The sequence below is a fragment of the Scomber japonicus genome, chromosome 5 (assembly GCF_027409825.1).
Source record: "Scomber japonicus isolate fScoJap1 chromosome 5, fScoJap1.pri, whole genome shotgun sequence".
Taxonomy (NCBI): domain Eukaryota; kingdom Metazoa; phylum Chordata; class Actinopteri; order Scombriformes; family Scombridae; genus Scomber; species Scomber japonicus.
In genome coordinates, this window is record NC_070582.1 from 21,295,152 (window position 1) to 21,316,182 (window position 21,031).

Sequence of the window (21,031 nt, forward strand, 5' to 3'; positions counted from 1 at the left end):
CGACACACACCATGCACTGTCAGGGTGACCTCAGTCCACCTGAAGGGACGACATAAAAATGGCATTTATGTTCACATGCACCAGTTGATTTTGTTTTTTTAATTTTTTTTTTGTAATTCAGCATCATGACGAACCTAAATAAAACCGACAGTATGTTTCTATTTTCTTGGTGGTGTTTTTGTTTTACAGACATGAAAAATGACTCACCCAGGAAAGTTTATGAATTTAAGAATTGAAGTCTTCTAAATTTAAGTCATTTGCATTGTATGTTTTAATATATATAGCAGCCAAATTCATCTTATCTTTCTGGAATAAATACATTTTAATTGTGAGATTCATCAAGTAAGACCTTGAATTTGAGGTTTGAAGTTCATTCTTGACCAAGAAAAAAATCCATCCATTCATCCAACCAAAATTATGAAAAAATCTCACTTCAAGGTATATTTCATAGCTGTTCTGAATCTTTTGATGATATCACATGATCATCATTAGCATACTGCACTTTTTCAGTGTGATATTCTTTAAAATCACGTGATGCTCTTAACTCTTACTGTTGAGGTCAACGTGTACACTTACATTTTACATTTGAGAGCAGTTGAAAACAACCTAAACATTGTTCTTAGTCTGAAATGTTAAGACCTTTCCTTAAGTGACCCAAAATATAGACAAATAGAAATATTTCAGTTTTTTTGCAAGTGCATCTGAGACACATACTTCCTATAAAGAGTATTCCAAGTTAAATTCAACCTATGTTTGTTCAAAAATCACCATTCAAAGGTCATTAAAATCATGATGGCTGTTTTAGGTAACATAGGACAGTGATTGTGAGTTTTCTCTATAAAGAAATAACATGAAACCTAAAAAAATACTGTGTCTGCTCTCTCAAAGCTTAATTGTGGATTAACCAGCCATTTATTAGTGACTAATGAGATATTCATGAATGAAAAATAGATTAGTGGTTCAGAAGGTTGTTATAGAGACTTAATCATTATGTGATACTGTGAAGGGTTAGAATATAAACAGTATGTGAAGGGTTAAAAATGAAAAACACTCAAGAACAACTTGTGCTACACAATATTTATTGTATACTACTGCAGCAGCTTCCTCTCAAGGCAAACAATGAATATACAAAATGATCCTAGTGCTAGAACAGTCATTTACAAGACTTCAGGGGGACAGTGAAGTGCACATTGACAGTAGGGATGGTTGAGATGATCATATCTGTGAAGACTCCAGCCACAGTGAGTAACCCTTGACCCGCGGCTGCTGAGAGTCCAGCTTCAGCAGTGCCGTCATGGCGCCCTCTATCTTTGACATCCACAATCGCTGGAAAACACACACCAAGGTTTTCAGAAAGAGAAATATTAGGTTTACTGTTAGGATGGTTTCCTTGGACAATTCTGATTATTCAATTTGCTTTGTCATTTGTAAAGTGTATTGACAAGAGCCATTAGCAATACTTTTCTATAGAGCTTAAAAACAGCCTCATATATGCACAATCACTCCTGTTCAGTGACTTTTTAACAATTTCCCTCCATTTACAGAGAGGCTCAAATAACGGACCGTTAGAACCGCTACTCTACTGGAAATTATATTGTTATATTCAAGAATAACTAACTTAATATGAAAAAGCTCATCAATTTTTAAAAATGTTACTACTTGCAGATACAAACCATGAACATTTTAGGAAGAGGAAACTGTGGGCACATGTCTATAAATAACTGAGCGTCCAAAGTACTCTAAACTAATGTATAAATTAAGAATTGATTTATTTGATAATCTACTGAACCTACATACAGTGTATTGAGAGATATTTAAAAAGATAATCAAGAATAAAAACCCTTTCTGTGATTGTGTTAACATTGCAGTCTCATATAAACATTAGTCAGAATATAATTTGAATATATAAAAAATATATCTATATATCATTTTGCACATCTGTGTTGTATGTATTCATTATTCTCATGAAGGTGCTTGGCCATCTGTTATTGGACAGCATGTCTTTTGTAACTTGACAGTTGAAGTGTTCTACCTTGGCAGCCTCTGACGCAGCTTGCAGGATGAATGCACCTATGCACTGCTGGTAGCGGTTCTGGTGCATGGCTATGAAAGAATGAGGCAGCCCCGATGCTATGAGGGAAGCAGAAAATAACAATTCTTCCATTAAATGACTGTAACAAACAATACTGGTTATTCTTGTGTGGCCTATTCTAATCAGTGCAGTCACTCTCTGATAGCAGAAAAATAAACAAGTGAAAAATAAACCATGGTGATCATAACAGCATCAAATATGACAGTAAAGAAGCATTCTGCAGGTGTACAAGGTATAAAATAAACAATGTGTATGGTACTAATGTTTTTATTACTTGAGGCATTAAGTTGATCAATGTTCTTTAGCTGGAGTCGGTCCAGAGAGACAGGCTGGTCCAGAACCGTGAAGGTGCATCCCTCCTTCAGCAGCTGATCCAGCTCCAGGTGCTGCGGCATCTTCAGAGGATTTTGTTCTGGACCGATAGACCGCTGCACAGGACAAGGTAGAGGGGACATAGAGTGTAATGAAGTTACAACACGTTTTTAGGGGGATGATGCCTCATTCTGTAGTGAATATCTACCAGAGAGGCACATACCTTCTTGTTTCGCTTTATCTTTGTGATCAGCAGGAATTCGTCAAACAGGAACAGATAGACATCGATCATCTTTGTGTTCTCTGGTAAAGAACCGAAGAGAGATAATGTCAGATTGTGTTCAAAAGTAAGCGGTAACGTAAAGTCTGTTGGACCGGTTCCAACTTTACAAACCTATGAGCACCAGTTTCCCTTCGTGAAGCAGGCTCCTGTGAGAAATGAGATTCTCCAGGGTGACAGCCTTCAAAAGATGCTTCAGATTCTGAGAAGAGAAGCAGTCAATCAGGCGAGGAGAAAGAATTTTCAACCTTTTAAGTAAGCTGATATTTCAACATTTACATTTCTGAAACCATAGTAACAGTAAATGACACGCGGCTTTGTAAAATGTAAATAATCGGAAATCATTTTCTTTTCATGAGGACTTTGATATCTGATTTCACTCTCAGATAGGTAAATGATTGGATCATCTGCACAATAGAAATGACTGAAGTGTTGTGCACAGCCGTGACTTTAATCCTTTGCTTTGTCAACATGGCAAACACTCACACGCGCAAAGGCTTAATTATTAATATATTAACAAACACCCAAAATCATACAGACCTCTGGGACGAAGGCACGTTTGTCTCTCTCCCAAACAGGCAGCCACACCAGGGCATCTCTCAGCTGTTTCACTTTCTGGTAGTTATCCAGCCATTTGACCTTTCCCTCTAAATCACCTGGAGACAGACAGAGATGCCATTTCAGTCAAGAAGGACAAAAAACAGACAAAAAACACTCAGTGGAATGCATTGCTAAAAAAAGCTCATTTGTTAAGGAAGTATTACAGATCTTTGAGATCTTTATTTCAAATAACAGATAAAAAAGTCTTCATAGTGTAACAACGTGGCTCATGTCTTCCTGTGTAGTGATAGTTGCCTGACGAATCATGGGTGTGACTGTATCGTGAGACAGAGATTACAACAGACTCAGCTTTTACAGTAAATATCCCCCACACCCAAGAAATATTGCCCTACTCATCAGAGCAGAGAAATGATTCTTGTCACACCAACTCCCCAGTTCTGCCGCACCTGTTTAATGGCTATGGGAAAGTATATAATTAGAGATTTGTGAGCCAACGCTGTGTGGCTCTGAAAGTTTATTTATTCAGTACAACAAATAGGCTGTGATGGTGTGCAACTGCAGCACATTTCCCACAGCCTGTCCATCTAGTTACAGAGTAAACCGCCGCAACAGGTCTACAGGCTGATACACGCAGTGAAGAATGACCGGTCAGGGCTCCTGGCTGCCATCAAAGGCATGTAACTTGTTTAAGGTAAAACACACACAACTGGTCTCTCTGTGTTGACAGAGATAACCTCATTTCCAGCGTAGACATTGTTCCTGGATCTTAAAATGTTTGTAAACCACTTCCATAGCCCTGATCAGCTGAATGACATCGCTGAAATGTTTGTCACATGAAGCAGAAAAGAAAGTTCAGCTTGTCATCAGCAGCTGACAAGATCCGTGTGAAATGCTTAAAGTCACATAACTCGCCACGCAACAATAAGCGCTTAATCAACAAGAGCAGTGTACTGGTGAGGAAGGTGGTAGAGAGCATCATTACGTCATATTTTTGTGGAAATATGGGCCTCTTCAAGTTATGTTTTATTTTTTTCATTTAAATCAAAGTAATTAACGGGAAAGCGGTGTGTGCTGCTCACATATAGATGTGTCCACTTGCTCTGCTACAGCCTGCAGGCCTCTGGTTTCCTCCTCTGTCTGAAACCTCTTTGCGATATTCCGCAGCAAGAGCGGATATCGGGTGAGTCTCTGCAGCGGTGCCACCAGCAGGTCACGCAGTTGTAGCCTCCTGCACTGCTCATTCCTCTCACACCACTGGGGAGAAGAGGAAAGAAAAAGAAGGAGGTTAGGGGTCGACACAGGGTTTGTTAGAAAAAGAAAAAAGGGGGGATGGGCAGTGAAAAGCGTGAGAAGAAAAATGATATCTAAAACCAAACCACAACAAAACTCCAAACAGGTTCATAAGCATGGATGACAGGAAAGGTTACACAGGGAATAAATGATCACATTCCTCTCTTTGGCAGGCCTCAGTGATACTGAACAGGTTGTTTGCTGTTAGGCAGGGATGTTGCTGCATGTCCTCTCATACTTGGCACTGCACTGCCTGCCGTGTTGTCAAGGTACACGGTGTCCTTGCCTCACTCACACACACACACACACACACACACACACACACACACACACACACACACACAAACAAACACACACACAATTTAGTTGCTTTCAGTGACTCTCCTACTGTACCTTCACATATGATCCAAAGTCCTCTCTTGGCTTCAGGCTGTCCAGATAAAGCAGAGCGGTGGAGTAATTGAGGCAGTACTTCTGTAGGCAGTGGCATATGCTCTCTTGGAAAGCCTGCCAACAGATAGGAGTGTTATACACACACTGCTGGGTCACATCAGCTATTAAGCTGCAAATAAACAAATCATAAAAAGCAAGAAGAAAATATAACCTTTGACTGAACCTGTACAAGATGTTTTTTACATAATATGTTCCATTCATAAAAAGCCTTCATTTATATTTATATATAATCCATCATTAATGTTTGATTACTAATAACATTTTAGTTTAACAAATACTGGATATCCAGCAGCCTTTACCAGTCTCTAACTGAAAATAAGAGATTTCCTTTGTCTCCGATGTCTAATTAGTTGAGTTTAACCGTTGGATGTATAATTGTGCGCAGATTAGAATCAGTGTGTCACCGTCACTGTGTCTTTGCACATGAGTCATACTAGCCTTGCCCAGCAGCTCCAGCAGGGTGGGCCCGCCACCCTCGGTAATCTCCAACGCGTCCTTGATGACACGGAGGAGGTTGTTCAAGAAACCAAAGCTCACCTGCAGAAAGCAGAAAACAATCAGTGTCAAGTGTCACCACACAGCCACACAACACTCTTACAGTGAGATCATTACATAAGAACAGAATGGTGTTATAGATGCTACATGAAGATACAACAATTCCTAATGTTCTTATTTTGCTTATGACGCTGCACAATGAACTCTTATTTCAATAGCATGATGGCTGCTGTTATATTATTTACATAGTGCATCCAAAGTTAGCAGGCCTATTGTTACTTATTTGCATCACGTCTCACCAGGCAAAGCTCGTTGAGGTTTGCAAACAGCCTCCACACGTCAACATCAGTCAGGCAGTTCCTCTCATGCAGGTTTGTGAGTGCTGCCAAAAACACCTGAATGCAACAAAGAAGTCGGAAAGAGAATGGGCTCAGACAATCTGTTGTGCTGGCATACAATTTCTAATCCATGGCTGTAAAGAATGGAAAACTTGAAAAGACTTTTACATGAGGGATCAGTGACAAGACAAACATCAGGTGTTGGGTTTCATTTGGGTTTGGTCTTTTTATTTGTGGTCCTGTGGTATGTTTGTTTGTGCATATTTGCCTGTGCATGGACATTGTGCGGACAGAGTCACCTCTTTGAGAACCATGAGCTGATCCAGGAAGTAAACACACTCGCTAGTGAAGAGTTCCCAGATAGCCTCTTGTCTCTTGAAGCCCTGAGGGTCAGAGGCGGCGTTCACCTGGGAAGACTGGTCCCGCAGGAACTCTGACAGAGAGTAGTCCTACATACAAAGGGATAGAAACAGAAAAATCACTGATTGGCAGTAAAGGAAAAACTACTAAGATAGACAAAAAAAGGGGAGGAATGAGACATTTATCTTCCTTTATATCGTATAATAACTGTATATTCTTTGACTGTAAACTTCCTACCACCATCCTGACACAGTCAGGCATGTGCCAAGTTTGTTTATGCACATGTGTTCAGTGGATGACAGGTTACTGCCTAGAAATTCTGGTTCTTGCATAACTTGTGTCATTTAGACGTTGCAGGAGCTTCCCTCTCACTGCTGTTCTGTTATTTCTGAGCCACAAGTTAAATATTGAATCCTGTTTGTTTTGGAAATCTGGATCTCTTAGTTCAGTCTGTGACTTTGCTTGGATTAGAAGTCATTGCAGGCAGTCAGAACAAACACGATTGACACAACAAAAACCACAATGCTTAAGGGGTTTTACTGACAGTGTTAAGTTCTCACCTTATACTTCTGAAGGTCAGGGTTTCTCCAGTCTGGAATCTGTACTGTTGAGAGATATTTCTCTATATCTGACACAGTGCCTATGTGTGACTTCCCTTTAGTCTGAAAGGTGAAACAATAGAGACATTAGATATGTGTGCATAGTTGTGATTTTGTTCAAATATTTGTCCACATAACTGTCTTGAATGCTCAAAAACTTAATTAACAAGTTTGGCTCAAGTTTCGCATTACAAGTGTTTACCAATTACAAACCCTGTAGATGAGAGGAAACAAATTAATCTGCTTTGAGAAGTGGGTCAGAGAACAATGTCCAAACCAACTGCCAACTCCTAAAACAAAGTACATCAAAACAAACCACGAGCACTCTGGTGGCATGAAGCCACACACAGCAACCACCAAAAGACAACCACCTACCGTACTACGTCTTGAAAAAGGCCACTTTAACTTCTTAGTATCTGTAAAAAAAAAATGACATACATAAAATACTGATTATTGAAAAATGGTACAAGGCAGAATGCTGTCCAACAGATGGGATTAGAATCAAACAAACAGATCAGTGTGTTGGGATAAAAACTGTGGTGGACCTGAGCACACGACTTACAGGAAGTGAAATATGCTGTTATTTTTACACATATGACTGGTTAAAGATTTATGATGGATTATATATAAATTGAACTGAAGTTTGCCTGGAAAAAGTTGTGCAACAAAGTGCATCTTATTAAAACTCTAAAAGTGCCAAATATTAAAGCTCAAATATTTAAAATTCAAGAATGAAAACTAAAACTTGCTGCAGCTACTAGCCCTCCTGACTGGAGGTCAAGGGTCAAAACTACCACTACTATTTGGTGAACCTCTGTTACAGAGAGCGGGCCATGACCAAATGTCAATGTGCACGTTGCTCTGATTGATGAGTTACAGGGTGATTGCTAACTTTGCTTGTTATGGGCCCGTTTTGTTAAAAGGTCATTTTGCTCATCGAATGATATGTTGACTGAAGGAAGATAAATCAGTTTATGTATCACTTAACAACAGGCGGATCACTGGTGTTCTGCCAGAACTGATAGAGACATGGCTCACCGATTGATAAACAACATATACAAGAATTTAAATATATTACACAATACATCATTTTACCAGAGAAGTTGGACCCGTTCAATATGTCAGCAACTCCATTGGATACAAAAAGGTCTCCTGGTGAAACATCCAATCCTGGCAAGCTGACAACCACAGAGCTCCGCCTCCTCTCCTGCAGCCTGAAGACATAGCAGGCAGGGTTAGGGTTAGGGTTAACGTCATGAGATCCTCCACTTGAAACTTTTTTTTTTGGAAACACCCTAAGATGTAAATTAGTAGCAGTGCTTGACATTTTAAAAACAGCCCCATTGGGTATCTTAGATCCAGTGCAACAAGAATTGTTATTATTCTATTGTAAATGTACAGCCAAGAGAATAGCCTTACTGTAAGTCACAGGAAATAACAGAATTCCTCCTGTCATTTTACATGGTTGAAATACCACTGAAATACCATCTGCATTGTGCAGCAAATTGGCGATTAATACAAGTCGCAGAATTTATGAAGGACAAGTATTATGTGTCTGGCTTATATGTGGATAGCTGCAGATTAATGGATCATCCTATTTGTGTGGAAGGAGGTGAGCTGTCATTGTGTGCCAATGATAATCCTCTTTGTCTCTTTTCATAGTTGGTGACCAAGCCATAGCTGCGGCTGGAAAAACACAGGCCTGCCTTTTAGCCTCAGGCAAAGCTCAAGCTGCTACTGTTCTGAGTGTTTCGACTTATCCTCTGCTGTTGTATCTCAAGGATTACTGCTGAAATTTAAAATAAGCATTAACGTGTGAAAATCAAAAATTTTACTCCATGCCTGTTGTAATTCAAAGATATTATAGAGTTTAGAGAGATTGATATTAAGTATTAGGACTGAATATCTAGAAAAGGCATGGTCAGGTTAATGTTTTCATTCGTTACAAGAATAAAAAGATTCTTAATGTAGTAAAACTTGAATGGTGGCTGTTTAATCACAATAATCACAATCCAAACAATGCTAAGCTGACAAGAGACTTCTAGTGTTTTAGCATGGCTGCAGTCAGCAAAATAAGGTGCACAGCAACCAGACAGGCTGGTTTCACAAAAGGTAAGGTTCACTTTCAGCAAACTGATGCTGATTGACAGCTGGTCAGTGACCTGAGTATACGCTCTGTGGTTTCACTTCTAAATTTTTCAGGGTCTTGACGTTAATAGAACAGTTTAGAGTAGATAGAAAAACAACCAATGAAGCAGAAATAATTACACATTATTTAAAAGAAGGTTTGGAAAAGGCCATGAGGAAACCTGGCTTACACATGAGGGCTAATGTCTCTGTTTATGTTAACAATACAATAAAGTCGAGCAGAAGTACAAGCAAGAGGAACAATGCTGGTACTGTTTTTTTCTATTATTGTATGTTAAAACTTTGTAATGCTTTGTATTTTCTTCCTCTACAAAGTACAAGTAAAAGTAGTTTGTAGTAATTTCTGCTGCCTGCTCAGTTGCACAAACAGCAAACTATGACTAACTGGAGTGCACATATAGGCCAACCTGTACACTTGGAGGATAAGTTAGTCTGCAGCTGAACAGTGGTAACCTGGTACGTTTTCCTTCAGGACTACTTTGTTGAAATGTGAAAGAACCAATTGTTCCTTGCTCTCGCTGGCGAAGACTGTGTTCTTCCTGGTAAACTTATACAAACCCCCCTCCCTCTAGATCAATGTATAGGGGGGCAGTGCTGAATCAACAGTAAAACATATTGTAGTCCATAGCAGCCGTACCTGAGTACTGCGGAGGATGCGTGGCTAATAGGACAGTAAAGAAAGGCACGATTACGGCTCTAAACCAGGTCAGTGCCTCTGTGCAGTTCATTTCACAGCATCCTCACAATGACATCCTGTTGCTTAGTGGCTGCTCCGAAAGCTCTCTCTGTGTCAGCCTCTCTGCCACCGAGAGCACTTGTAAAAATGGGCGCTTTGTTCATGCACAACGAGAGAAATAATGATGCTCAAAAACAAAACTGTCCCAACCAATGGCTCGCAGGGCCCGGTCACTGTAAGAGGCACAGTGCCAGGGTGTAATTACAGGGACAATAGCTGCCTAATTATCCAGTGAGGGGAAGAGCCCAGCAGCCCATTAAGAGGGGTGTGGGTGGCGGTAAGAGAAAACAGCCTTAATGAGGGTTTGTCTAGCCCATACATAACCATGGGACTCTCAAAACTTAACCCACCAAGCTTATGCTTCATTAACAACGACATGACTGACAATGAATGCACAATGGGGCTCCTTGAATGAAAGGTCCAATCATCTTTGCTCACGGGTGTCCAACAAGCACATATAGCAAGGTGCTCTGCATGTTAAGGCAAAATGTTAAAGCTCAAGTTTTTGTGTTAATGAGATGATTTGATAGACGTTTAGGAGACAGAAGCAGCGATGGATCATGCAAATCAGAGATGAATCAAAGGGATGAAAAAAATCCCCCAAAAAACAAAGGTGAGCTCTGTAGTCCAGCTTATCATACAGGAAAAAATTTGACTACATTCCTGATATACAAACTTCAAACTACTCTGACAACATGCAAGGCAACATGAAGTGGACCTACCTATTATGGTAATGCCCTTTCTCCTGTAAAAGAGGAAAACACTGCATCAGTTCATGTAAAACTTTAACATTTCTGTACTCATACACCACTATTCACTGAAATGATATAATAATCTACAATAAATTCATTGAAATTATTAACTTCTTTGGCTTTGGGTGTATAAACAAGTATAATCACTTTATAATCTAAAGAAAAGAATGGTCATACAGTAGGTTTTGATGCTCTCAAGTATCACAAGCTGTGATTATACTATTTACATGCCATATTAACAGTGTCTGACTGTACGCTCTGCATTAAACAGAGTATGCTCAGACCTCCTACTGCTAACGACACCACTATATCACTTTCAAAGACGTTCAAATCTGAGTCAGTGCTTTAAGTGGTCGCTTGGATTCAAAAGCCTCCGATATCTGAGGAGAATGTCGGGACTTTATTGAGAATGTGCCTGGTTGAATACCAGGAGCTGATGAATAGATCTCCCCATTATCTTTTTCCATCGCTCACTGACCCCTCCATTATTGGGTGACTGCTGACTGCGGTGAATAGGGGCCCAAGGAGAACACTTCCCAGGGCTCTGCAAGCAGTGGGTTTGGTCAGAGCTGTCAGTGCATGTAACTGCTGATTCATTTGCTGTCAAAAGCTCGCATTGTGAATGACCACCACAGGAGGCAAGGCAGAATGAGGGATAGAGGGCTTCCGCAAGGAAGGAATGTGTAACATTTTAATTTATAGGCTTTGGATTAAAAAAAAATCAGCACATGGCTCTAGGTGATGGTGGGAAGCAGTTTGCATGTTTCCCTTGCAATGCAGACATGCTTTAGTTAAAATAATGCTCTGAGACAATTAAAAGCTCACCTGTACTTCACCATCAGGAAATCCAAATTCTTTCATAAGTGTAGGATGAGCACTGTGGCATTCTTGCCTCGTGGAGGCAAAACCGTTGTCAAAAGTCTTTGATCTATGTGATCTTGTTCTCTGTCGACCAGAGGATGAAATGGACTGAAGATCATGACAGATCTCTCCATCAGAGAGGGGGCTGGCTGCAAGAGGAGACTTGACTCTGTGTCCTGGGGACAGGGGGGATATAGTGGATGGCGTACTCTCAGTGGACGGCCCCTCCTGTGTCCTCCCCATCCTGACAGGATCCCTGGAATCATTTAGAGGACGTCGGGTGCTCCTCATCCTCCTTAAGGTGGGAGATGTGGAGATGCGGCCGGGAGCCTGCCGGTCAAACTGGAACAAAGGTGCAACCAAACCACGAGTGTCCACCAGGGATGAATGTCTCAATTTAGAGTGCGTCCGTGTGAGATCTATGTGCATTATGACTGGGTTGCTGGTCTGACACTCCTTGTGCTCAAAGGCCCCCAAATCCGTTTGTGTCTGTGCGTTCACCACACCTGTGGTGACAACTTCATTTTCAACCCATTCAATGTAACTCCAGTCCAACTTCTGTTCAACATCCTGGCCTTTGTCCTGCAGAATAACATGTTTCAGTGATGTAGACATTTTAAACTCAAAGTCATTGTAGTGCAAGATCAGAAAACGTGTGGTTCAATGGTGTGGTTGCTTTGCTTCTTCTGGGTTAAGGTCGGATGATAATCTTGTTGCATTCCAACACTGATCACACCATTCGCCTCTCAAGCTTCTGAGGAAAAAAAAAAGAGTAGAAAACGTGTCAAAACCCACAAGCAAAACGAAGCAGACTGGGCACACACGTACCACTAATCTTCTAAAAGGGGATTTGAACAGGGTTGAAAATGGCTGGTTGGCAGTGAAGTAGCCTTACAAAGATATAGTTCAATTCTGTGAGTCTGAACACATCTGTGTGTGTGTGTGTGTGTGTGTGTGTGTGTGTGTGTGTGTGTGTGTGTGTGTGTGTGTGTGTGTGTGTGTAGGAGGGAAACAGGTGGACTTTCCGATCCTAATAACCAAAAGAAAGATGTTACGGAACTATGTATTACAGTGTAAGATTAGGTAAATAAATAAGATAAATATTTTTTGACTTGGACAATAGCTCCACACTCAGCTGCAATCAACCAACAAAGCCATACAGTGTTACACTAACGACACTAATTTACAACAAAATAAAAAACTAAGTATATTGTAGGCTATATAAATATATTGCATACGCCTTGTGGATGATATAAGTATATTAGCATTAGAAAAATGAGGAATGAAATGATAAAACATAATTCATAATGCATAGAACTAAACAGCAGTGCCTCCTTACTTATAAGACAAGTACGATATGGAGCTGCACAGTTTGTTCATTTAAGTACTGACAGCGTAGTGTGACACAGAAAGTTCTTTGATGCTTTTCTTTTCAATTGGCAATCTAATTAAGATACTCTCCGGTCGCTTTCAACAAAACAAGATCACAATATGAGTTACTCAAAGCCACGCGAGCTCATCCACGAGGCAACATTGGCAAGAGAAGAAACAATGCGACAACAACCTGTAACGTTTCAGACTACGAACTCTACTGGATATCACATGTGACAAGAGAAACAGCACCTGGCTCAGAAAGAGTCTCATTAAAATGTAAGAAGTCTGGTTTACTTACATCCACCACCAGTGCTCCGCAACGACTCTACCGACTGGCGATGAAGTGAAGTGTGACCGGGGGAGTGGAGGTGGAGGAGGAGGAGGAGGAGGAGGAGAAGGAGGCGGGGGGCAGTCCTGGTGGTGTCGGAGGCAAACTGAGAAGCCAGGCTCAGATGTAAGGTTGAAAGAGATTTAGAGGGAGGATAAGTCTCCTGCAGACTGGTGTTTGGCTTTATGACAACAGACAAGAGAAAAGGGAACAGATAGGTGTGGAGAGAAGTGAGGGAGTGGAGCTGTGCTGGAAAGGTGCGACTGCATGGGAACGCCAACGCGCTCTCTCTCTCTCTCTCTCTCTCTCTCTCTCTCTCTCTCTCTCTCTCTCGCTCGCTCGCGCGCACACCCACCCAAGTACACACACACACACACACACAATAAGAAGTCTAATAAAAGTAAATCACATGGGCTACTTATCTTTTAATTAGTGGTATCATAGGAGATCAAAACAAAAAGCAGTGTAATATAAAGATAAATGAGTCTGTATACTTTTATAGACAAATCCTTTTATTACATGTCTTTTAATCAGTAGTTCTAACCAATACCATTCAGGATTGTTTAACTATATAACCACATGTTTACCACAATTTGTTTTTCTTTCATTAAGCATAGTATGTAGTAGCCATGTAGATTTATAGTATACATTCACTGTAGTAATATGCTTTGTTTGTTGTCCTCTTTTTTATCATTCTGAATTATTACAGGCAAGGCAATGCAATTTATTTATAGGCCTAGAGCACATTCAATACAAAGTGGCAATCCAAAGCGCTTTAGAAACTTCATAACAAAATAAATAAAACAGGATTTAAAAAGAGCACACTTCAACTTTATTTATATAGCACTTTCAACACAAGAGCCATCAGCTGAATTGCTTAGTACAGGCGCTAATGGACCCAAAAGTGTATCCGTAAATTACCCCACTAATAATGCCTTGATTGTTATGAAACTTCAACAGTAGTACACATAGGGTCTTTACTCATAAATTGATGCATTGGAAAGTTTGTAAGTACACGAGATCCCGCACAGAGCACATCTATTGCCGGAAGAGACTAGTAGTAGTAGTGAAGAAGGAGCAAGAAGCAGAGTACAGCAGAAGACATCAAGGATAGGACAACATGCCAACAGTTGTATCTATATTGCTCTATGCAGGATCTCACGTGACCACACATTTCAGTGATCACGAGAGATTTTGATGATGTTTACAGCTTTAGCAGTAGCAGCAGAGTAAAAGCCATCAGGTAAGTGTTATTTTAATAAACTCCTGGTGTACTTACAAACTTTCCAATGCATCAATTTATGAGTAAAGACCCTATTTGTACTACTGTAGAAGTTTGATAACAATCCAGGCATTATTAGTGGGGTCATTTACGAGATACACTTTTGGTTCCATTAGCGCCTGTACAAAGCAATTCAGCTGATGGCTCTTGTGTTTAAAGTTTTGCGACCAAATTTTTTTTAAAAAGGGCTGAGGCGGTGTTTAGATAGACGTCATGGTGCATATGACGCCAGGTCAAAATTACGCTGAACCATCGCTTTAATTATAGCCTATTCCACCAAAGCCAGCACTCCTGTACATGTGATCAACTGTTTAAGTACTGTTCTCGTTTTAACTTCCCATTTACTGTTAAAGACTTCATTTTATATGCACACCAGGGCAGTTAACATTTTACTTCCAGGCAGACATAAACCCATTTGTGTGAAGACATTAAATCATTTTACACCATAAAAAGGTCAGCATCTGTGAGGCAATACTAAACTATAAAAAATAACTCTTCTTCCAAGGACTCCAGGCTCTTTTTCTGGTTCACAGAAGTGAGTATAACATTATGCAGGAATTTGGGCTATGGTAGCCTACATAAAGGCCATATAGTGTACCATATAGTTTTTAGAGTTTATAGAGTTCATAGAGTTTTTTTTTTTAATTCAAATGTGTGTCACTGTCTCTGACCTGCAGACTGAGTGAATACCCTGAGGAACCTGAATGAAAACACCATTTATGGTCCATTTGTTTTTACTTGACATACAAACATGGTCACATACAGTATACGCTGAATCACACGTTGGTGAATAATGTGAACACTAGAGGGCGACGTAGGTCAGATGATGAGATCGCCTGTATGACGTTGCAGCTGAGCCTGAACCCTTAGGATGAGGAGTGATGTCCAGCGGCCCCTGGTGTATCAATACAGGTAGTACATTTTAATGTCCTCCACCACAGTCATCATATTACATACAGTATGCTAATTATTATGATCCTCAATGCCCCTCTTCATCATTTATTCCACTTAATGAATGAAATCAATAAAGTTTAAGGAGTTACGACTTTCTGACATAATTTCAAGTAGGCTACTTCCAAGGTGCAAGAAGAAGGGAAAAATGTCTAAAGAAGCCAAAAATTCCAGCAGCACTTCTAGTATATAAAGTTGTTCTCTATACACTTAGAATTAGCAATATTATTACTTTTTGCACCACCATACCTCCTTTCACATGTTTTCACAATGAATTTTTCATCTGTTCATCATCTTTATTGCTATCATAAAGGCATATGGAAACTTTTAATGGTCAGAACTCATCAGATGTCATTAAAACAATCATATTTCACAAAACACACAAAACAGAAAAATGCAGCAACATTTCACAGATGGAAGAAGTAGAAAAGGATTAGGGCCACATGTGAAAAAATCAGGGTCAGAAGTCTGAGTCTGTGTCTGTATCACTCCCTATTTACTGTTTAGTGCTCTACATTTACACACCACCATTTTATCTGAGTGTCCGAACGCTGAGTGTACATATCTCCACTAGATAGTGCCCTCAAATATTCCAAAATGGAGAGAAAAAAGTAAAGTACTTGGCATGTACACTACTTTCTGCTAACAATCCCACAATGCAATGCTCCACATTTTAAAGATATGAAAGCTACTCTACTAACTTATTAGTGTTATATAGGGAGTAGTGAATGAGTGAATATGGGAGTGACTCCAATACATTTTTCACCTGGCCCTAACCGTCTTCCATTCGACCTGCCCTCCAAGTATTTATTACAATAAACTGCACATCTGTGTGTCATTATGTTTAGGGATGCAGTGATAAGTTAATTCATTGATTAGCTGATTGACAGAAGATTAATTGGCAACTATTTTCTTAATTGATTAGTTGTGTAATCACTTTCAAGCACAAATGGTAAACATTGTCAGGTTCCGGGTTAGGGTTAAGTATGAGGATTGATGTTTTTCACACTCCTATATGACAGTAAACTAAATATCTTTGGGTTTTGGCATGTGGTTGAATAAAACAAGACATCTCATCAGAGTTGTGGGGAAATTAAAACAAGCATTTCTCACTCTTTTTCTGACATTTTATAGACCAGGTCGATTGAGAAAATGATCAGCATGGATAATAAAAGTTATTATTAGTTGCAGCCTTAATTGTAAAACAAATGATTTGTCTGTTTTAGAAGTCTCGCTCCTATCATGGTTACTGTTTTGTGTCCTGTCTGTGTAAATGCAGCTGCAAGTCTGATTCACTACCAATCATTGTGTTTCTGTGAAGGGAGTACCTAACAAGCACACAACCTAGCTCATTTGGATAAAGTCAAATAATGTGTCCACTGTTTTACAGACTATTAAAGTGTGATTTATGATCTCCACTAGTGTGTTGTCCTTTCCGCCCACTGCAAAGCTCATGCCTTTTTGTTGATTTGAAAAAAAAATCTAATTTCCACAAATATTTAAAGTTAGACAATAGTTGCTTACTTTTTGCTTTGAGTTGTGTTGATTTTTTTGTGATATGTTGTCTGTTTTTTTTTTCTTGGATTGATTTGTTTTCTGAAATGCTGTTGTTATATGCACTTCACGATATAGACATTTGAATAAATCAGGGAAAAATATGTTATATAATATAAGAAAAAAAAAGATTTATGAGATTAAATTGTTGAAAACCCATCTCATAATAACTGTGGACCACAAAAACAAGTAGGCTGCATCTGTTGTGGTCTACTGAGCAGACGTTTTTATACATTTTGATATCTATCAGCATGTCTACTTTATGGACTTACTACCACTACAAATATGAAGTTATCGTGGTGTATATTTGACTTTAAAACTCTTAAGTAAGTCATTTAAATGAATGAGTATTTTTTTCTGAAGGCCTGCTCTGAATGAAAACATGTCTCTGAAAGGAATTTGCTCACAGCCCTGACAGCAGCAGTCTCCTCCCCCTGAAGTGGATGTGAAGAAGAGCCCTCTCCGGGTCTGTGTGACATACAGGAAGAAGTTGAATAAGTCTAAAAACACAGAAAAATCGCCTGCAGTTCGCTGTTTTGTTGCGCTTTCGCTTTTTCTGAATCGACTGGCTGAAATTTAGAGGTGGAAGAATGAAGACTGCTGCTGAACTGGAAGCGCTGTAACGTGTGGATTTACTTCACCCGAACAGAAGTACCAGTCAAATGGAAATCCAGGACACATTTTTAGCAACTCTTTAGTAACAAAAAATGTCAGAGCACAGATCCAGTTTTCTTCACATTGGAGACATTGTGTCTCTGTACGCGGAAGGCTCGGTGAATGGCTTCATCAGTACTTTGGGGTATGTTCCTCCTGTCTGCTTCTCATTCTCTACTCACTGGGGAGTCAATATGGATTAATCCTCTCAGATGCACAATCTTAATCACTTTCACTTCACATATGACACGAGTTGTCCCCCCTCTTCATCTCTATACGTTCACTGCAAACTGCTCAAATCTGAATTTAACGCGCGACCTGCGGCCTGCCAGCGCGCAAAGTGTTGCTTCTCAGGAAATTCGTGCACGTTTACGCAAATGTAACAGGAATGCAAAGCAGCGTGTTACCCAGGTAGACAAGTGGAAATGGTAACAATCATACCCTTTTTTGTCCCCCAAAGTAAGGTCCGTGGACCTACAGGGCTGCATGAGGAGGTGTCAGGAGGGCCTCAGCACAAATGAAGGAAGAGTGAGGTGTAACTGGTGCTTCATTCATTTCAAGTTGTTGAGACAGGTTATGATTTAGTAGTCTGTCACTCCTGCTGCTCAATCCTTCTCACGTACAGCAGGAAGTTTCTAAGGTATTTGGCGCATATCCAACAAGATATGTGCAGACATTTTTTGGATTTTATCTATATGTAAGGTTAGTGACCTCAAAGTTCTCCTCTGATCATCTTGGAAGGAGTTTTAGTATTTATACGAGCAAACGATTAAACCTTGTGAACACACATTTTGAAGTGTCCTTATGGTTTCCCATAGTGTATAATATCATGTAGGCAAGGCAAGTTTATTTGTATAGCACATTTCAACAAGGCAAATCAAAGTGCTTTACGTGAATCGTAAAAGGCATCAACACAGAATGTAACAGCAAAACAATTACATAGAAAGAGACAAATACAATTTAAAAAGTGTTCTGAGCCACATTTTGATTTGGGAGATAGTTGGAGATCAGATCTTAGGTTTGGGGGGTCAGGACCCCTACAATCAGTCACAAGAAGAATCTGAGGGGCCTTAAGATGGTGAAAAGCATCACTATTTATGGAAAATTTTAACTGTGTGTGAAATGTGAGTAATTTATCTTTTCTGTGTCATAGCTCCTACAGTCAAACAGCCAGTTGTTGAATGACTTCATTTATATATTTATTTATTCAGTTTATTTCTCAAGGACTGTCAATATTAATTAACATCACTGTAAATGTTCCAAATTAGCCAGGAGTGTAGTTTTCATCCACAGTCACCAGGTGAGAATCAAGAAACAGATTAAAACAATAAATGTAATGTCAGTTACAATAAAAGCAGATCTCAGACATGTGCAGCAGTACAAGCAGAGCAAGTTATGGTTCAGCAAAGCAAGAACAAGATAACATACCAGCTTGAATAACAGAAGAGTTTTGCCATAATGTAGTAGCAGACAGACATAAGCAGTAACATAAGGAAAGACAGAGATGAGCAAAAAAACAACAGTAGCACTAAGGTAATAAACATATTCAGTGTCTTGTGTAGGTGTGATGGAAACAGCTTTGCATTTGGTCATTTTCCACATAGCAGTACAAAAAATGCCACGAGCAGTTTGTTTGGCTGCAGTTCCTCCTCACTGCGAGGTGAAACGCCTCGGTGGTTCCGGGTGCACTCTGGCCTCTGAGCCTGCAGAACAAGCGTGGAGAGATCGACTGGCCCCTTAGGAATGAGTCTGCCCCACCCACATCCTCTCCCTTTTAGTCTGTCTGTTTCTCACTCTCACTATCTTTACTTTTTCTTTCTTTAGTTCGTCCAAACTATTATTTGACAACAACTGGTACATTCCCCTGTTGAAGTCTCCTCTGCAATACCTTGTGTGCTGTGAAGGATAAAAGTAAAAGGCAGCTGAAAGATGTCTCTACCTTGACTTACAACCTGGTTGTACACAGCGACACTCACCAACTCACTATCTGCAAGAGTGCATACAGTCAACATGCCTTTTTACTCCTATAAGCTCCTATAACTGGATAAGGCCTGTGCCAATGCAAATGTTAGCAGCAGCAGCAGCGGTAAAACTGTCTGTAAAAGTCAAAATCCAGAAGTGCACAGCGTCAATTGTTCACACCTCCTGTTGTTGTGAAGCAAAGCAGCAAAGTTCTTATCAACAATTCAATAACTCATGTAGTTTGACAGGAGCGCTGAGTATTTTATCAAGGGGCGTGCCATGCCAGAGCTTACTGAGGTCCAGAGAGAGTGGCAGTATCTAAAGCAAAGAGCCTGCAGGAACCTCCCTGAGCCAAAACCCCTGTGAGCACAATGTAACCTCGGCTACAATGCCTCTGTTTGCCTAAGCTAACATTAAATCTTTGAGTTCCTCACACACCTTACATGGCAAACACTCAAAGCCAAATGACCTTTTTAATTTCTTGTAAGGTCATTTGGGTGATCCAGAGCCATTAGTGCCCTTGACCTCTTGGATTTTGTGCTGTCATTATCAGGAAGGTCAATAATATTTTTGTGTGTTACATTGTATGTTTCAGACCTGTAGTACTGCACATAATAAGATAAGATAAAGGATAAATTATTACAGTTTTATTGTTTTTTATTAAATTAAAATGTTCTCATTGATGTATACCTTCTGTAAAAGTGAAATGACAACAGGATACGTTTAATGAGGAAATGTATGACTCAATTAGATTACTGGTCTGCTTTATCAGCAGGTTGAAGCATGCAGTTACTCTTTTACGCATTCTTTTTTTTTTTAACTGATGAGTCATTCTTCACTTGTCTTTGTTTTAGAAAGACAACTGTACTGCATTACATGCTGTACGTTTTGTCTGTGTTGTTGTCTCAGTCCGTTCAGCACAAGCGAGGAGCTATAATTAGCTTGCCTGAGTCCAGCCTGTAAGATTTATCATTGGTTCATGTTTAACTCGCTTATCGGAGCAAACTGGACAAGCTGTGAGTGTCAGGCGTCGTCAAAGCCCCCCCACTTTGAACTGCAGGCCTGGCTCTGTGCGGACTTGCGGTTACTTATTTATGAGTTTGTTGGACTTTTCCAGACAGCCTTCCTGTTTAGCTATTTTGCACTTGATAATGCTCCCTGTTGGACTCTATTGTTTCTCATCTAGATCTGACTTTGATACAGAGTTTCGAGAAATACAAAGCCTGTGAATAGACACTGATAAAGTGGCATAAATAGGAAATTGCTTGGCTCACTTCAGCTGCCAGCTTTTGTATGAATTGGGGGAATTGTGCAGTGCATTATATTTCTCCTCACCGGATGGGATGAATGGATATGCTTGTTCACTTTGGCCTTTGGTTTAAATGGGATAAAGGGAGTCGGATGATATGGTGTCTTTTGCATAGAAATTCATAGCGGGTATCATAGAATGTATTTTAGCAGGTTTAAAGCACCATTTTCCCTTGTTTAAAGCATTCTGCAACCATAAAGCTGTGAGGAAACAATGTATGTCCTAAACAACACATCCGACTTCCTGAAACACTGTGACCCTTGCCCTTGCATAGAGAACTGGTTTTACATGCAGCCATTAAACCTACTTTTAGGCCACAGTGTCCTTTTACACTAGATTA

At 39.9% G+C, this 21,031-nt stretch overlaps 2 protein-coding genes across 2 annotated transcripts in view; one reads left to right on the top strand and one right to left on the bottom strand.

Moving 5' to 3' along the window:
- Window positions 1-1,068: 1,068 nt before the first annotated feature.
- Window positions 1,069-13,016, bottom strand: plekhg7 (pleckstrin homology domain containing, family G (with RhoGef domain) member 7). Its single transcript, XM_053318858.1, has 17 exons — window positions 12,950-13,016; window positions 11,242-12,031; window positions 10,387-10,409; window positions 7,876-7,994; window positions 7,156-7,196; window positions 6,742-6,843; window positions 6,121-6,270; window positions 5,783-5,878; window positions 5,427-5,525; window positions 4,929-5,042; window positions 4,325-4,499; window positions 3,225-3,340; window positions 2,799-2,886; window positions 2,628-2,707; window positions 2,367-2,520; window positions 2,033-2,130; window positions 1,069-1,326 (listed from the first exon to the last, which is right to left on the bottom strand). Exons 2-17 carry the CDS (start codon window positions 11,890-11,892, stop codon window positions 1,216-1,218), a joined length of 2,217 nt encoding a protein of 738 aa, XP_053174833.1. The 5' UTR covers window positions 11,893-12,031; window positions 12,950-13,016; the 3' UTR covers window positions 1,069-1,215.
- A 4,216-nt stretch (window positions 13,017-17,232) lies between these two features.
- itpr2 (inositol 1,4,5-trisphosphate receptor, type 2) overlaps window positions 17,233-21,031 on the top strand; it is a 55,256-nt gene continuing 51,457 nt past the window's right edge. Inside the window, 1 exon segment of the mRNA XM_053318855.1 lies at window positions 17,233-17,565. Coding sequence (XP_053174830.1) covers window positions 17,474-17,565 — 92 coding nt within the window. The 5' untranslated portion in view covers window positions 17,233-17,473.